This window comes from Pan troglodytes, chromosome 6, assembly GCF_028858775.2.
Source record: "Pan troglodytes isolate AG18354 chromosome 6, NHGRI_mPanTro3-v2.0_pri, whole genome shotgun sequence".
NCBI lineage: Eukaryota > Metazoa > Chordata > Mammalia > Primates > Hominidae > Pan > Pan troglodytes.
In genome coordinates this window covers 127203580-127222375 of record NC_072404.2, presented here as the reverse complement: position 1 = coordinate 127222375, position 18796 = coordinate 127203580, and the positions used below count along the sequence as shown (strand labels likewise).

The 18796-nt window shown below is 36.6% G+C and overlaps 1 protein-coding gene across 11 annotated transcripts in view; it reads left to right on the top strand.

Annotated features, from left to right (window-relative positions):
- DOCK4 (dedicator of cytokinesis 4) overlaps positions 1-18796 on the top strand; it is a 472223-nt gene that overhangs the window by 358422 nt on the left and 95005 nt on the right. For all 11 annotated transcript variants that reach the window (XR_008536523.2, XM_519315.8, XM_009453992.5 and 8 more), the window contains exons 26-27: positions 5182-5280; positions 17425-17519. Coding sequence is in view for 10 of the 11 variants with exons in the window: in XM_519315.8 (XP_519315.6) it covers positions 5182-5280; positions 17425-17519 (194 nt within the window). In the remaining variant the exon portion in view is untranslated. The remainder of the gene's footprint in view (positions 1-5181; positions 5281-17424; positions 17520-18796) is intronic.

Below are 18796 nucleotides of genomic sequence, written 5' to 3'. Positions count from 1 at the left end.
CACCTGTTTCCCCAAAAACCTATGGAAATAAAAAATTTAAAAAATTAATTAAAATTTAAGTTTAAGAAATAGAGCAAAAAAATTACATTATGGATAAAATATACATTAGTGATTGGACATCTAGGCCTCCTAACAGAGTTGAATGTGGTTGGAGTTCCTAAACAGCATAAGTGAATAAATGACATTGTAGAGTAGATGTTGGGATTGACAATAATCATCATAAATGCCCAAGGGATTATATGTCATGATTATAAGTTATTGCAATGGGCATAAGTCAGATATGACAAAATCATAAATCTGGATTCAAACAGGTTGTTCCCCTATGTATATTGACTGTAAAGGCTTAAGATGAAAGTCTATTCCTTATTGCATAATATTTCTCGTTACTACTAAATTTACAAATAATATGCCATTTTTTCCCACTTCAGCATATTTCACTATTCACAGGATTGTGTGTTGAAGTAAATGTCTTAGGAAAATTAATCTAGTAGCTGTAATGGAGACAATGTGAATATGATATGGAAAAACTAAGAGATGGAAAAGAGATGAATGGGTTTCTACTAACTAGATTTGCATTTTTAAGTCAAGGCATAGTTAAGAGAAAGGTAAAAAAGTATGAACCTTAGTTATCAACTGATGGATTCTAGTATACTTACTGATACTTTAATTATAACCAAAAACCTCAGGTGTATTTTCTCTATACAATCAAATAGTCTGAGCAGAAGGAAGATGAGTCACTGAGTACAGACTTCTAGAACCAGAGATACCTGGGTTCACATCCCAGTCTCACAATTCTCAAGCTGTGGAACCTGGGGTAAATTTCTGAACCTTAAGAGATAATTATCTTTTCTTTAAAGTGAAATTGATTGTGTCTACCCAACAAGGCCCAAACAAGGAATGAACTCATAGCATAGTCAAAGTATGGTAACTTACACATAGTGCCATTCCATAAATCATAGTGTTGTCATATGTCTTTTTTATTTTATTGAGGTATAATTGACATAAAATAAATGACACCTGTTTGAAATGTACAATTTTAGTTTTGACGTATGTGTATTCCTATGAAACATCACCACAATCAGGATAGCAAATATATTCATCACTTTCAAAAGCTTCCTTGTGCCCCTCTCGATTCCCTCTCTTATGCCCCTCCATGCTACCTCATCCCCAAGCAACTACTGACCTGCTTTTTGTAGTAACTTATCTATTACTGCACGTAAGTTTACATTTTTTAGAATTTGATATGAATGGAATCATGTAGTACATAGCTATTATTATTAATCAATATACTACATAGTTTTTTGGGGGGCATAGGGGCAGGGGATTCTGTCTTGACACACAATATATTTGAGTTTCATCCTTATTCTTTTGTATATCAATAGTTTATTCCTTCTTATTGCTGAATAGTATTCCATTGTATGGATATACTGCAGTTTGTTTATTCATTCACCTCTTGGTAGACATTTGAGTTGTTCCTGGGTTTGGCTATTGTGTTCCATTTACCTGTTTTTCTGTTTTGACACCAATAACATACTATCTTGATTGTCATGTTTTATAATAAATCTTAAAGTCAGTAAGTGTAAGTCTTCCAACTTTACTTTTCTTTTTCAAAGTTGTTTTGACTATTTTAGATCCTTTTCACTTCCTTATGGATTTTAAAGTCAGATCAGCCTTTCAATTTCTAATCCCCAAAGCTATGCTAGGATAATTACTGGGATTGCATTGAATCTATATATCGATTTGGGGATAATTGACATCTTTTTTTTTTTTTTTTTTTTTTTTGAGATGGGGTTTTGCTAATGTCACCCATGCTGGAATGCAATGGTGCAATCTTGGCTCACTGCAACCTCCACCTCCTGGGTTCAAGCAATTCTCCTGCCTCAGCCTCCCAAGTAGCTGGGATTACAGGCTTGTGCCACTACACCCAGCTAATTTTGTATTTTTAGTAGAGCTCAGGTTTCACCATGTTGGCCAGGTTGGTCTCAAACTCCTGACCTCAGGTGACTCACCCACCTCAGCCTCCCAAAGTACTGGGATTATAGGCATGAGCCACCACGCCCAGCCAAAATTGACATCTTAACAATATTGCATTTCCCAATCCATGAACATGTAATATCTTCATTTTTTTTAAGTATTTAACTCCACCCCTCAGTGTTTTGCAGCCTTCAGTGTGCAGATTTTATACATCTTTTGTCAAATATATCAGTAATTATTTCATATTTTAATGATATTATTTTAAATTTCAATTTCTGATTGTTCATTTTTAGTGTGTAGAAGTAAAATTTATTTTTGTACATTGATCTTATATTTTGGAATGTAAATAAACTCAATTAGTTCCAGTAGCTCTTTATCGATTTCATAGCTTTTTCTATATACACAGCTACGCTTTCTGTGAAGAAAGACAGCTTTTTAAAAATTCCTTTCAAACCTGTATTCCTGATTGCCTTTTCTTGCCTTATTGCACTAACTAAAACCTTCAGTACAATGTTGAATAGAGGTGGTGAATAAGCTTTGGGAGGTTTGAAAAGTCTTTATTTTGTCTTTGCTTTTGGAAGATATTTTTATATTTTATATTTTGGAAGATATTTTTCTTGGTTAATAGTTTTTGGTTTTTTTTTTCCTTTTAGTTCTCTGAAGCTGTTGCTCCGTTGTCTTTCAGCTTGTGTTCTTTCCAAGAGAAATCTTTTCTCATCTTTGTCTTTGTTCTTCTCTATGTAATGTGCCCCTTTTTTTTCTGAATAGTGTTTTAAGATTTTCTCTACCACTGGCTATAAGCAATTTGATTATGATGTGCCTTGGTGTAATTTTCTTCTTGTTTCTTGTGCTTGGGGTTTGTGGAGATTTTTTGATATATAGGTTTATAATTTTCAAAGAGTTTGAAAAAGTTTTTTTCTCATTTCTTCAATTATTTTTTCTGTCTCTTCCTTCTCTCTGAGACTTTCAGTTACATAGATATTCTGCTACTTGAAGTTGTCCTCCAGTTCACTGATGCTTTTTTCTGTTTTTCTTTTTATTTCAGTTTTTTCTGTCTATGCTTTATTTTGGAGAATTTCTACTGCCCTACCTTTCAAGTTCAATAATCTTTTCTTCTGCAGTGTCTAATCTGCCACTCGACCCATTCAATTAATATTCATCTCACAAATTGTAGCCTTCATCTCTAGAAGTTTAATTTGGGCTCTTTTTATGTCTTCCATGTCTCTAAATTAACATATTCAGTCTTTCCTCTAGCTTCCTGAAAAATTAGAATACAGTAATATAACTATGTTAATGTTCTTGTGTGGTAATTCTATTATCTATGTCATTTCTGTATCTGTTTCTATTGATATATTACTTTTTCTCCTCATTTGCATCATTTCTTCCTTCTTCTTGACCTGCCTGGTGATTTTTCATTGCATGCCCGTTATTGTGAATTTTACATTGTTGACAGGTGGATTTTTTTAATTTCTAAAAAATATCTGAGCTTTGCTATAGAGTGAGGTTAAATTTATTGGAAACTATTTGATCATTTTAGGTCTTGCTTTTGAAATTTGTGAGGTAGGACCAGAACAGCATTACTCTAGGAGTAGTTTTTCTCCAGTACTAAGGAAACACTGTTTTTGGTACTCTAACTAATGCCTTATTAATTGTGAGGTTTTTCCAGTCTGGCTGGTATTAAAAAAAAAAAAAAAGGCTCTATTATTCCCAGTCCTGTGTGAGCACAAGGCACTGTTCTCTCAATCCTTCTAGATCATTCTTTTCCTAGTGTTGGGTTGGGTTACTACCTTACACACATATACAAAAATATTAATAATATTGCCTTTAAACTTTTTATTTCTTTTGTTAAATATCAAGGATTCCCATGTTCATTAACAAAGTATATGTTGAGCTTGAAGGATGTTTCTTCTGGCCCACACTGGTTAGTTTCTTGAATATTTACCCTAAAAAATGTATACAGATAATTATTTGTCATACCTGTGTGTTGCAAATGATTATCTGCAAACAGAGATCTAGCCTGAGTGCCTGGTTGCCTTGACATGGTCTTTAAGTATTATAGCATCCTTGGGTCTCCCATGGCAGTGGGCGAGGATACATTGAATTTTCCTCACCCAGCTGCTTCTGTTGAAAAATTCACTTCTCAGGGCTTTTAGTCTCTACTTATAAAGTCTGTAGTCTCTTTCCATGTAAAATCTAAGAAACCAGTTCCCAATTAAATTGCACTTCTGTAAATATACAGTTAGTTACCAGTGATTGCCTCTCCTATTGTATTTGTTTTGTTTTAAATGTTGTCACTCTGTTTAAAAGTAGATAAATTCTTTGCTGAGCACGAAAGGTTGCATTGAAAATGCAAGCATTTTAAATTAGAAGTTCATTCAAAAATGCAAGTGATAGCAATTTTATGTAGGTCTTCAAATCCATAGATGCTATGTTTACTTTTTTATTGTTAATTTTTAAGAATTAGAATTTATGGTTACAAATCACATAGAGCCCAAGCACAAAAAGAATGGCCAATTAAAAAAATTGTTTTCAATCTTCCAAGACATCTGAATAAAACTATTTTTTAAAAGGAGATTGAAATGAACATTATGCAACATATGGCATTCATTATACCCTGTGAGTCAGCAGATCAACTCTCTGATGAGTTGGAGGAGGTCATTTGAATTCAAAAATGGAGCATGAAGCTACAGGAAGGGCTTTGGAGGCAGAAAGACTGGGGATAATGCCAGCTCTGCTACTTTCTAGCTGAGTGACTTGGGGCAAGTCATTTAGCACATCAGAAACTACATTTTACCTTCTTTAAAAAGGTATTATACCCCCTACCTCATAGTGTTGATATGAAGCTTAAATGATAGAATTATTACAGACGTGTTAAATGCTCAGTAAATGATCATAAACCCTCGGTGCCTTACCTTCTTTAAATGTGTGAAGTTAGTTCCCAAGTGAAAAGCTTCCACTCAAGTTAAAAAAAAAAATCCTCCCTAAAATTATAAATTTGTGAATACCAAGTAAATAAATGGTAATCATCATAGGGAGTTTTGGCTGTGACATTTTGGATAATTTATATTAAGAAGACTTCACAGGGCAAGTTTGGATCATCGTGATTTCATTTTAACATATTCTCTTTGAGGACAGTTCAGTGTAAGTTACTGATGTTCTTTTACGTCCTTACTAAAAATAAAATGTATGCTTTTTTTTTTAACTTAGGGGGAGTTTGTTGCTTGTCTCCTGTCCCTATTACGACAAATGACAGATAGACATTATCAACAGCTTCTTGATAGTTTTAATACAAAGGAAGAACTAAGGGTAAGTGACATTTTAAAATGTTTTCTTTAACATATCTTTTTGGTTTATCTTGTTTTTATTCATCACTGTTGAGATAAATCCTAGACAATTGCTTTACCTGTTTCCATTAAGTTCTAAGCTGTTTTTCTCAGCCTCATCCACAGATCTGCTCATCTATATTGGCTTTTAAAGATTTCTGTTACTCAAGCAAAGCTATTAACTCTCATTTCAGAGAAGGATATAGGATGTGAAGTACCTGTCATCAAAGTTCAATAAACTAGAAGCAGAATAACAGAACTGAAGAGATAAAAACAAATAGATTAACTACGTGAACCTAGAAACATTGCCTTAATAGAAGATAAAAGAGAATATGTAAATATGTTCACTCATTTCATCTCACTAAAACCATAATGAGAAGTTCTGGCTACAACTTTTTGACTAGGGATACAGAGTTGTATTTGATATTCTCTATCAGCTATAGTCTAGTCAATATGCTGTGCTACTCTGACAAGCTGACATTAAATAGGAAATAAAGATGCCAGGTTTATAAAAATCCAGTATTTGCTGAGATTCACAGAACTGTAATGCTTCCTTCATGGTTTCACTAAATGCTTGATTATTCTTAGTTGGAGGAATGATATGATCTGTCATCTTCCTTATTTACTTTTATTTCTCTTCCATCTCTTCAGTTTTCTGGACAAATTTCATGTGGAAACCATCATATTAGAAGTGTTGCTTTTAAGCTGGGTGGTGGAGAATTATAGGACCAAAAGTACAATTCTGCTATGACATTTGCTTGATTGGAAGCCTTCCCAGTGCCTTAGGGGAAGAAATTGTTGATTTTTTAATATAGATAGTACATAGGGGTCACTTATCTTTGACTTTAACTGGAAAATATTGTATGATCTCAGAAAAATCTTCCTGTTGTTACCTTAGAGAACTTGACAAGCTGAGTCATATAAAACAAAGAATCATTTTTGGCAGATTTAATCCCTCAGCAGTCAGTCATTTGGCATATGGCATCATGTTTTTCATTCTTACATTGAATCTTTTTTCTTTTTTTTTTTTTGAGGCAGGGTTTTACTGTTACTCAGGCTGGAGTGCAGTAGTACAATCATGGCTCACTGCATCCTGAAACTCCTAAGCTCAGGCAGTCCTCCTGCCTCTGCTTCCCAAGTAGCTGTGACTACAGGCACATGCCACCACACTTAGCTAATTTTTTAAATTTTTTTGTAGAGGCGGGGTCTCACTATGTTGCCCAGGCTGGTCTCAAACTCCTGGCCTAAAGAAATCCTCCCATCTCAGCCTCCTAAAGTACTCGGATTACAGGCATGAGCCACCATGCCTGGCCTTACATTCAATCTTGAATTTAGAATTAAAAATGGATAAAAGGCCTTAGGACTTACCCACTCTGAGTACAAAAACCCATAATGTCAAAAGGAAGAGAACTGTGCATTTATTAACTTTCGTTAGAAGCTGTATTCTTAACACAGTTAAAGAATCATTAGGTTTTACTTAAGAAGTCTATGACTTCATATTTGAAAATTTCCCATAGGAAAAGCGTACATATTTTTGTGGAGCCTGGGAATTAAAAAATAGCAGAGAAGCATAAACTGAAAGACATGATTAATTATCCAGGTGTTGAGTTTTATGCTTTGGTATTCATGTTAGCAGTAATAAAACAAATGGAAATAATGAATAAAATGTTTTATGTGGACTTTTCTCATTTCAGTCAGCCAATACACCTCTTCCAAGGACAATTATATTACCCTCTTCAAAATTACTGAGGCTGGCGGGGCGCTGTGGCTCAGGCCTGTAATCCCAGCACTTTGGGAGGCCGAGGTGGGTGGATCACCTGAGATCAAGGCCAGCTTGGCCAACATAGCAAAATCCCATCTCTACTAAAAATACAAAAATTAGCTGGGCATGGTGGCTCGTGCCTGTAGTCCCAGCTATTTGGGAGGCTGAGGTGGGAGAATCGCTTGAACCCGGGAGGCGGAGGTGGCAGTGAGCTGAGATCACGCCACTGCACTCCAGCCTGGGCAACAGAGTGAGACTCCATCTAAAAAAAAAATAGCAAGGCCTTCTGACCAGGAGAATTATTTAATAATATTAATTACTTCATCTGCCATTCAGGAAGTGGATATTGAGCAACTCAAGCATGGCAAGCACTGTGCACCACGCACTAGGGACGTAACCAGGCACAAGATACCCTGTTCCTGTAGGGGAGTAATCAGGCAAATAATGGGCATGAGCACCCTGAGTGGTGAATGTTCAGGGTAAGCACGCGATGCTATAGAGCGTGTGGGAGATGCTGCCAACCCAGACTCAAGGCAACAGGAAAACTTCCCAGGGGAGGTCTCAGCTGAGAACTGAGGTTAGTAGGAGTGTGCTAGATATATATTTGGCTGGAACATTCAGACCTCTCTATTAAAATATCACCTGAATGCCCCGACTGACACAGCACACTCCCTACCCCACCTTTATAATACTTATTAGAATCTGGAATATTTTTGTTTATTTGTTTATGTGTATTTCCCAGTTTATGTATATATCCCACTGGGCCATAAGCTCCTTGATATCTGAAGCTTTGTCTGGCTCACTGCTGTATCCTTAGATTCCAGACCATTCCTAGCACAAAGCAGGCATTCAAGAAATAGTTGTTGATCATTTGATAGAATATAGAGTTTAAGGCTGTATGTATGAGTGTAGACTTTGTTTTGAGGACATTTTGAAGCTTTTGATTGTTTTAAGAAGGGAGAGACAAGATCTTATTTGAGGGAAGAAAGACCTGTCTGGTTGCACTGTTGAAAATGCATTTGGCCAGACACGGTACCTCATGCCTGTAATTTGGGAGCACTTTGGGAGGCCAAGGCAGGAGGATCACTTGAGCCCAGGAGTTAGAGACCAGCCTGGGCAATATGGCAAGACCCTGTCGCTATAAAAAGTTTGTAAAAACTAGCTGGGTATGGTGGCACACATCTATAGTCCCAGCTACTCAAGAGGGTCAGATGGGAGTATCGCTTCAGCCAGGGAGGTGGAGGCTGCAGTGAGCTGTGATTGCACCACTGCTCTCCAACCTCGGCAACAGAGGGAGACCCTGTCTCTAAAAAAAAAAAAAGAAAAAGAAAAGAAAAGAAAGAAAGGGGATTCACTGAAGTCAAGATGAGAGGCAGAACCCTGTAAAAGATTTTAGGTAGTAACCTAAGCTAGAAATGACTGTGGCTTGAAGTAGAGGCGATTGTGGAGATAGATTCTAGGGACATTTAGGAAGTTGAATTGGCAGGACCTGATGACTGATAATATTAAAAAGGTGAAGGAGAGGGAGGAGTTGTAAGTGACTCCTAGGCCTTTTGACAATTGGCTGGGTGTTGGTGTGGTGCCACTCACTGCATGAGGATCCCAGGAGGAGTTAGGTATTCAGGTTTGGGAGCAAAGGTAAATTCGGTTTCAGCCTGAGTTTGGTCACCTGAGGGATATTCAGATGGAGATGTTTAGTAAATTGTGCCTGAAGTTCAGGAGAGAGAGAGATGGGTTGTGGGATGTAGATCTGGAAACTGTCAGCCAGTGAATAATAACTGACATCATGGGAGTAAATGTGAACATCCAAGGAGAGTGTAGAGTATGAAGGTCAAAGGACCTACATAGAATCCTAAGCCTAAGGAGGGAGGCGTGATAAACAGTGCCTGCTACTGCAAGGAGGTCAAGTACCATCATGAAAGGTTCCCTAGATATTGTTGGTGAACCTGATGGGCAATTTCACTGATGAGGGTGAAAGCCAACTTGTCATGGATTGAAGAATAGAAAAAAAAAAAGGAAAATATACAGTGGATTGTATGCAGTGTTTCAAGAAGAAGAGGGATAAGTTTGGATGTGTAGACTTTGTTTTGATGAATACTTATGATGGAGGAGACTTAAGCATGTTTAAATATATTCATGATTACAGCTGGTGGAGAGGGAGAAGCTGGAAATCTAAGAAAGAGGTACTAACTTCCAGGATGAGGTCTCTGAGAAGGCAGCAGGAAGGGACAGAATTATCCTTGACTGGGACTAAGATTCTCACACTTTCCCAGTGTAAGAATGAAAGAGAAATAACTGGAGTGAATGCAGGCTAGAGGACATTTATTTAATTTAGTAAAGACTAATTAGTCATCTTGTTTTTTTTGGTTTTGTTTTGTTTTGAGAATGAGTCTCGCTCTCTCGCCCAGGCTGGAGTGCAGTGGCTCAATCTTGACTCACTGCAACCTCCGTCACCCAGGTTGAAGCAATTCCTCTTCCTCAGCTTCTTGAGTAGCTGGGACTACAGGCATGCGCCACCACGCCTGGCGGATTTTTTGTATTTTAGTAGAGATGAGGTTTCACCATGTTGGCCAGGATGGTCTCGATCTCCTGACCTTGTGATCCGTCCACCTCAGCCTCTCTAGTCATCTTGTTTTAATCTGCATTTTAAAAGTTCATATATCACCTTATAAAAGATATTAATAAATGTTTCCTGTGCTCAATTTTGTTTAAAACCAAATATTTCTAGTTATGTTCCTGAACCTATATTGTAATATTTTCAAAGATAATAACACTTGTCCCTAGACCCTTATACAAAGTCCTTAGTACCAATTTTACTTCAGAAATCAGAATTTTTATGATTTCATAATGATAATATACGTATATAGCACCTCCAATAAAATCTAGAGTGATACAAAATATTCACTCCATATGGGATAAATAAAGACTATAAATCATTCTGGTCAGGTTTTGCTGCCAAGTGGATTATAAGAGCAAAAACTTTCAGAGTAATTTTGGGTTTTGATATCATAGTAAGGGAAGTGAAGACCTCTAAACAGCAAGCATTTTATATGCAATTTAGTATGTATCAGGCCCTGTTCTAAGCAGTTGATTAATATTAACTAATTTTAATCCTCAAAAGGATCCCATGAAGTAGGCCCCCATTATTTTCTTACAGATATCAATTGTTGACTCAACAAACATTTATTGAGCATCTTGCTTAGACATTAGAGATATCAAGACTAATAAAAGCCTGTTGTTAAGGTCATCTAAATCATTCTTGTAAATAAATATTATATGTATAAACTGCAATGATATTGGCTAACAGTTACGGAACACCTCCTCAACCCCATCCCACAGCCATGAGCCAGTTGTGGTGCTTAACCCACATTTCATCCTCTCCCTGCCTCCCCCGCCATGAGATTGACTGATGCTATTATTGTTCTCAAGTAATTGGGAGAACTAGGAATTCTATTAACATCCTGAGCTCATTGCTCAGGCAGCTAAACTCAGCTTTTCCCTAAACTTTAATAAACTTTCTTAAACCAAAATCTTTCCTATCAAATTATATAAAATTGTAATTGTCAGCTCTCTGAAGATAATAAAGCAGTTCTAGTCATAGAATGGAGATGTCTGAGAAAGGCCAGATTAATAGAAGGAGAGTTACTTGGGGTTTTGTATGTACATTTAGGTTAGAAAGTAAATAGGTAAAGTACAATTAATAGGGTGATATTTAATGGGAAATTATAAGTGATATTGAAATTAGACACCAAAAATTCCACATAACCCTACTGTTTTAAAAAGTGACAAAGTGTATTTACTCTCCTCTCAACCCCCAACGTATCCTAATCCCCAGAGGTAGCTGCTGTTAACACCTAAAGGTGTAACCTTGTAGACTATTTTGTATACTATATATATATATATATATATATATATATATATATATATATATATACACACACACACACACACACAAACACACACATTTTTAGTGTTAAGATAACTATTTATATTGATGTATACTTTTTTACATGATAATATCTCATAAATATTATATAGCCCACTACCTTATTCTTCTGAATCTCATTATATGGATGCTACATAATTTAATCATTTCTGATTTTTGCCATTAGAATGGGTCTTGCAGTAAACATCTTGATACACCTCTTTCTATGGACTTGTACCCATATTGCTGTAGAATAAATTCCTAGACGTGTAATTGTTGGGTCATAGGATGTACACATTTTACATTTTAATTGATACTTGATCAATTATATATTGAGATTTTCAAATGAATATTCATGTTGTTTTTTATTCCTAATGTTGCTTTTTCCTTTCTTTTTAACAGTTCAAAGAAAGGTAAAGTTTGTCTTAGCATTTCCCAGTGGTTCTATAAATCAAAATGAATTTTAAAAGTATGTGGCTCTCAAGTATCCACTAAGACTAAAGGTCTTTCAACTCCATTCATGCCTGAAGAGCCTGGATGCCTCCAGGGTTACTGCTAAAGTAGCTTCTGGCTTCCTGAGCAGTGTGCCACTTCTCCTGTGTCCTTAGGTTCCTACTTGTGTGTGAGAGGCATGAGTCACAGTGTCAGAACACAAGTATGTGGGAGCAAAGACCTGAGGGCTGGTACTCTGTATTGTTTTTTTCCTTCTCTAGAACATAATATTATTTAAAAATGAACAAAAGTAAACACTAGGTAGTGATTAAGATTTTTTTCCTCCTTCTGTCGTCAGTAATGTTTTATTATACACCCACCTCATACTGGAGGCTACAGTTTTGTCCATATCCTTGGCATTTCGTATATATACAGCAGTGAGACTCCTGTGCTTTGTTGATTATAACTTTTCATAGAACTGTGGGGATCTTGCTATCAGCACAAGATTATACATGAGCTGGAAGTTAAGTACAGCACGATTATAACTGCATTGTCTCCTATATACTGTCCCACTAGCTTTCAAAAATTATATCTGATCAAGCCCCAATCCAGCTTTAAAACTCTGAGTACTTCCCATTCCTTACAGGACAAAGTCCAATCTCCTTATCATGTTGTTTCTATCCTCAATTTACCTTCCAACCACATTATCCTCCACCCCCTTCTAAACACCTTTCAGTCACTCCAGCCACTTCAAACTACTGTTATATTCCTTAAAAACCAAATATATAATTTTTAATTCCTATGAATCATTTTTTTTCTATCTGTAATGCCTATTCTACCACCACCTCACTTCCATTACCTAATGTGTACCCCTGTTAATCCCTTCTCTGATTCAGCTCACCCTACAAACCCACTCAGGTATCAGCTTCTGATGAAGCCTTCCCAGGATACAGTCCTCCCTCTCTGATAGCGTGCAATAATGCACTCTCATTGTTTGCCATTTCCTTGTGTTTTTGACGACTATGGGCCATTGAGAGTCGAGACCATGTCTTGGTGTCCTAAGCACAGAACCTGGAACATTAAATCTTTGTTGAAGGAATGCATGCTCTTAATATTCCTGCCTGTTTCAAAAGATTTTCAATATAATTATTTTGACTTATCTTTATTTGAATATATTGATTACAGAAAAATGGTTATATAGCTCTAAAAGATGGACGATCATTTGGGAGTTATTTTGCATAAGATACTTAAAGATTCCATTTTAAGAATATAAGTTTCAATGTGATAATGATTATTAACACCCTTTAATTGAATTCAAACCTCACATCAAAGGTATTATACGTTTGAAATTTATGGCAAATTTTTTTAATGACATTTGACTATAGTCTGAGGGTCTGTCCTATTCATTGTTCTTGAAGTAAGAAGAAAATGTCCTAGTCTGTGTAGCAGCCTCATGATGCTTTGTTTTATGGATGTCTTAACTCATGTTTCATGAACTCAGGATTCATTTCTCTGTGTCTTGCCAATTCTGTTCCACAAGCCTAATTTTTGTCTTTTGCCTTTCTCTTTTTTAAAAAAATATAGATTTTAAAAAATTTTTAGATTCAGGTGGTACATGTGCAGGTTTGTTAATGAATATATTGCGTGATGCTGAGGTTTGGGCCCCAATTGAGTCCATCACCCAAATAGTGAACGTACTACCCAATAGGTAGTTTTTCAGCCCTTTTCTTTCTCCCTCCCTCCCTTCTTTTGTAATCCCCCATGTCTGTTCCCATTTTTATGTCAGTGTGTATCCAATGATTAGCTCTCACTTATAAGTGAGAACGCAGTATTTGGTTTTCTGTTTCCATGTTAATTCACTTAGGATAATGGCCTCTAGCTGCATCTGTGTTGCAGCAAAGGACATGATTTTGTTCTTTTCTTGTGGCTGCATAGTATTCCATGGTGTAAATGTACCACATTTTTTAAGCCTATCCTGTCTTGTGTCTTTCTTAATATCATAGTATCATATGTAAGCACAAAACAATTTTTATATGGTACAGTTAAAAAATCTAAAACACAAATTTGATCCTCTCAAACATCTGCATAATACCCCTCAGTGTCTCCACAATGCCTGCAGGATGAATGTCCAGACTCCTTACTATGGAAAAAGTTATGAAATTTGTCTATCTTTTATTTATCCCTATTTATCTTTCAGCCCTATGTCTTGCCACTGCTCCTTGCAGTCCAGGCAACCCTGTGCTCTCTCTTGCCTCTGAGGCCTACAGGTGTTGTTCCCTCTGTGTGGAATACCTGACCTTCAGACTTATTCACATTTTCAAAGCATACATGTATCTGTGTGGTTTTTAGATTAACATTTATCTCTCCCACTAAACTGTGAACTCCACGAAAGCAAAGAGCACATTTAACGTACTTACTATTGTGTGGCATGTTCCCGACACTCCATAAACACCTGCTGCGTGAATAAATAAAAGAATGTCTCTTACCAGGTATCCCCAGCATCTAACACAGTGCCTGGCACATAGTAAAGCACCCGATATTTATAAATCAGTACATGTTAGTGATCATTTCTAAAATCATAACAACTGTTCCTACTTTGTTTTATATTTAATTATGGGACTTTTTATTGTTTTGGAAGACTTTCACAAGACCTTTCTTACTTGAACCTCTCTCTTACTTGAACCTCTGCAGAAAAAATACTTCTATAAAGTAACACCTCCCTGTTTCTTTTTTATCTTGAACCCTGATTTGAAGAATACCAATAATACAGTTTAACCATGTTAAATAATTTAAACTGCTTAAGTGACCATGTTGTGCTGTGTGATGTAAAACAGAAAAAGAAACTGCTCCCATTCTGCCAGGTTTTAAATGGTAGCATATGAAGCACTTATTTCTTTGTGCTGTCCAAGCAGGAATATTATAGGCATGGCAATGTTCTTTTTCAAATTATAAAAAGAATCTGTTACTTAGTTGTATGTGCAAAATAACCACATCTATCTATGCAAAAACACATATTTAGCGAAATGACCAGAGTTGAAAAGTACTCAGAGAGGACAGTCAAGGAAATACCACTGTATTTTGGGTGGGAGGGAGGGAAATGTTAAAGAATCTAGCATTGAGGTCATATTGCTTTCAAGTATTAGAACTGAGTTTGGAATAAACCCTGTTGCATGGCAGTAGACAAAGACTTGCTAAACTAAATTACATGTAAATACTAAAATGGAAGGTATTTGTATTATGACAACATGATGTGATGAAACATTTGCCTATACTTTAGAAGTAAGAAAAATGTGGAGATGCCTTTTGAATAACTAAATGATCATACTGATTTTTTTTAATCTCCTCTAACTACAAGAGACCTCAAAGCCCCCACATTTTACAAGTATGAGAACTCACTCCCAGAGAGGTTAAACAAATTGCCAAGGTCATTGGGCTAGTTAATTGCATAGCCAGGATTTAAAATCTAGGTTTTCTGATCCTCATTATTGTGCTCTTTTATTTTTCTTATAAGGTTTCTACTGTTGAATATATTTGGTTTTATAAATGTCAATGAAGCTTGAATGGATACTGTAGAAAACTACTTGAGACACTGAAAAGTTTTCTTGGGGGAAATAAAGATTTATGTCAGTTCACAGGCATTGGCAATGTCACATGCTGCCACAGCCTTTTATTGTGGGAGATAAATGTGACTAGGAAAATGAGATAGCACAGAAACAGGTCATCTATCCCCAACTCCTTCACCTGCAATACTGTTTCCTTTGTCCCCAGCACTACAAAAGAAAACTCAAGTTGCTAGCTGGTAAGATAGATGTTTTGCCTCCTATAGCCAATCTTTTCAGCCAGTATTTTTCCTCCTTTCAACTGACAGCACAGTCCTCCACCCCACACACCACATACACACATACATACACACCATCACTACCACTAAGAGTGCTGCCTCCAGTTTCCAGTTCTCTTACAACTTTTGAGGCGAGAAGATAAAACTTCAGCATGTTAGAATTTATTTATACTATTCCTAACTAATTGTAGACCATAAAGCCAAAGAATCCCTGCTCTCATGACTTTCATATCTATCTAAGCAAATGCACCAAGATAGGAAACTGAAGTGGGGTATAACTCTTTCAAAGATAAATGCACAAGCCATTTTTGCAGGGATTATATATAATATATATACATATATATGTCTGAGTAACTCAAAAGAATCAACTGAGAAACCATTAAAATAAGTTTCAGAAATGCATTAGAATGGGCTTCTCACAGTTTTAGTAAGCTAATGACCTACTCTCCGAAGAGAGAGCTAGAATGTGAAGTGTTTCCCAAAATTATGTGACCTACAGTGAAATACATTTGGCAAACTCTGCTTCCAGTGATTCTGGAGACATGGACCGGATCTGTCTAGCCATTTAAAGATGGATGACCTAGTGGGCATGTTTCCACATGGCGCATACTACATATCAACATATGTGTGTTGATGCCAAAGAAGCTAAAATAAGTTCTTGTCAAAATATTTATGGGCTTGATTGAAGTTGTTAGCGTATATAAAAAGAAAATAAAGCTACCACACGGTTTTTAGTTTTTAGATTTTTTCTGTCTTCTGTGCACATGAGTGACAACCATAATCTTACATTCAAGCAGCTTACATGTTTAATGTAATGTGTCATTGTATTTGATAAATAAAACTCTTGTGTTTGGGGTTGCTTTTTATTTTTGAAGCAACACCATATCGTTACCTTCAATCAGATTGTTAGAGAAATATATTTTCCTAGAATCACTTAGGTTACAAAAAGCTCTAAGTTTTCTAGTTAATAAATCTAAATCAAAGCTAGATTGAGCTAATCCCTGTTTGGGTAGGGAAAGCTCATTTCATTCATTGTGTGTGGTACATTATCTCCTTGATTCCACTTTAAGTATTGTATGCTATAGCGCATTTGACCCTATCTCTTGTAATGTTGAAGGAAGCAATATGCCGGCCAGGCGTGGTGGCACATGCCTGTAATCCCAACACTTTGGGAGGCCGAGGTGGGCGGATCACCTGAGGTCAGGAGTTCAAGACCAGCCTGGTCAACATGGTGAAACCCCGTCTCTACTAAAAATACAAAAAATTAGCTGGGCGTGGTGGCAGGCACCTGTAGTCCCAGCTACTCGGGAGGCTGAGGCAGGAGAATGGCTTGAACCCGAGAGGTGGAGGTTGCAGTGAGCCGAGATCATGCCATTGCACTCTAGCCTGGCGACAGGGCAAGACTCCGTCTAAAAAAAAAAAAAAAAAAAAAGGCAGTATTTCCATGTCTGATGATAGCTTCGTTTTCAGGTGATCAATTTAAAGATAACATCTCAGTAAATACTACTACCATCTCGCATGGCATCTTTGTGAGGAATATATTGATAATCTCATAACTACTAAGCACTCCTCACTGGGCTGGACTTAGCACATATCCTCATTTGAATGTATTCTGCACAGCACACTCTGGAAAATTCACTCAAAATCTATAAACCTGCATACATTCCATTAATACTGCACCTCAAGAATGCCCTGTAAGAAAAATAGGTTTTTGTATGAGATGCTTTTTGATGCGCATAACTTTCTAAAATTTGACACCCACTTAAAGGAAAGCAGAGCTGAGCCAGGCCTGTTCATTGTTCTCCTGCATTGAAAAGTTCTGACATTTAAGATGCTGTAATAAAAGAAAGGGAATGTATTTCCCTGTTAATCTTCTGTTACAAGTTTTCCACTTTATTTTCAAAACGCTAAATTGTTAGAACCTGTGGAGAGAAATAAAAACTCATTTTCACTGTGCCCAAGAAAGAAAAGAAAACATTTGGGTGGGTTTGAGTGCTGAGAATGGGAAGGGTCATGACTCCTTCCCTTGGGCAAACTGTTAAACTATGGCTCCCTTCTCTATAATTGCTTTGGAAATGGTAACAGTACAACAGTACTGCCTGTGTATGTGCGTATGTATGTTGACAGTTACAATAAACCAATAAAATGATCTATTTTCTCCTTATCCAAGGATTTCCTGCTGCAGATATTTACTGTGTTCCGAATATTGATACGCCCAGAGATGTTTCCAAAGGACTGGACTGTTATGCGCTTGGTTGCTAACAAGTAAGACATTTAAGTTGATGATAATTGCAGCTCAATGTATAGAGGAAGAAAAGAGTACAAAATTATCTTTTTCATTTGATCTCAAGTTTGCAGTTTTTTTTTTTTGCCTCTGAATTAAGCCTTTAAAAAAATGTTACCACTTGTTTAGAATTACTGTTTCCTTTGTATATATTAACATCATTCAGAAATCGAACAACATAATAGCATATGCATTGAGAAGTTCTGTTCCCATTGACCCTCTACCCCTAGGCTGTACAACCACTTGTATTTGTTTCTTACGTGTCCTCCTAGTGTTCCTTTATACAGAGACCAACAGGCAATGTAATATACACACTGTTCTGTATAACGCTCTTAAGAAATCCTGGCAATCTTTCCAAATTAAAAGATAGAAAGCCTTTCATTCTTCTATGTATTTTCCTTTACAGCTGAATAATACTGCATTGAATGACCATACCATAATTTATTTAACCAATTCTCTGTTACTAGAAATTTGAATCATTTCTGATCTTTCTTAATTCTTCTTAACAAAATACATACATGAAGCATCTGCTCAACACTGGGAATAAGACATGACCCTTGAGTTGGACACATGGAGATTGACGTTCTTTTTATTCATCCAAGTGGTATGGCCAATAGAGAGCTGAAAATACTGCTCCGAGGAAACTTCAGAACAAAATACAGGCATTTGGGAGGTTATTGACATAAAGTCGATATTGGAATCTCTAGAAGATAATAAATTCAGTTTATATTAAGCATATCCAGCATGATCTGAGAGCAATACTAGAAGAGAGAGGAGGCAGGAAAGGATATTAGGGCAGTCGGAATGGCAGGAGCTGATCCCAGAGAGTACAGTGTCATGGATTTATCTGCTCTCTCCACTTCCTGTCTCCATAGTCTCAAGATACAGAATGGAAAAGTGCTCTAGGAAACTGGCCTGGTCTTCACTTCCAAGCTTGTTATTTACCCTATTTCATTAGCACTGTCACTCTCCAAGCCCACATTTGCCTGCTTCCCCTTCTTCCTCTTTTCCAAACGCCAACACCCTCATGCTCAGGATGAAGGTTGGATTCTCTAAGCATCTATCCATAGGCCACGGTTGCCCTGTGTTTTCTCCAGATGGCAAGCTTTGATGGTGGTAAGAGCTGCAGGAATATAGGATTCGATTTTGATTATATATGCTCAATATGGCTTCTGCTGCAGTATACATTTATAGACTTGGAGGTGTTAAAATGATGTGTTAAAAACTTTGTGAAGTAACAAATAGTATAACATAGCAT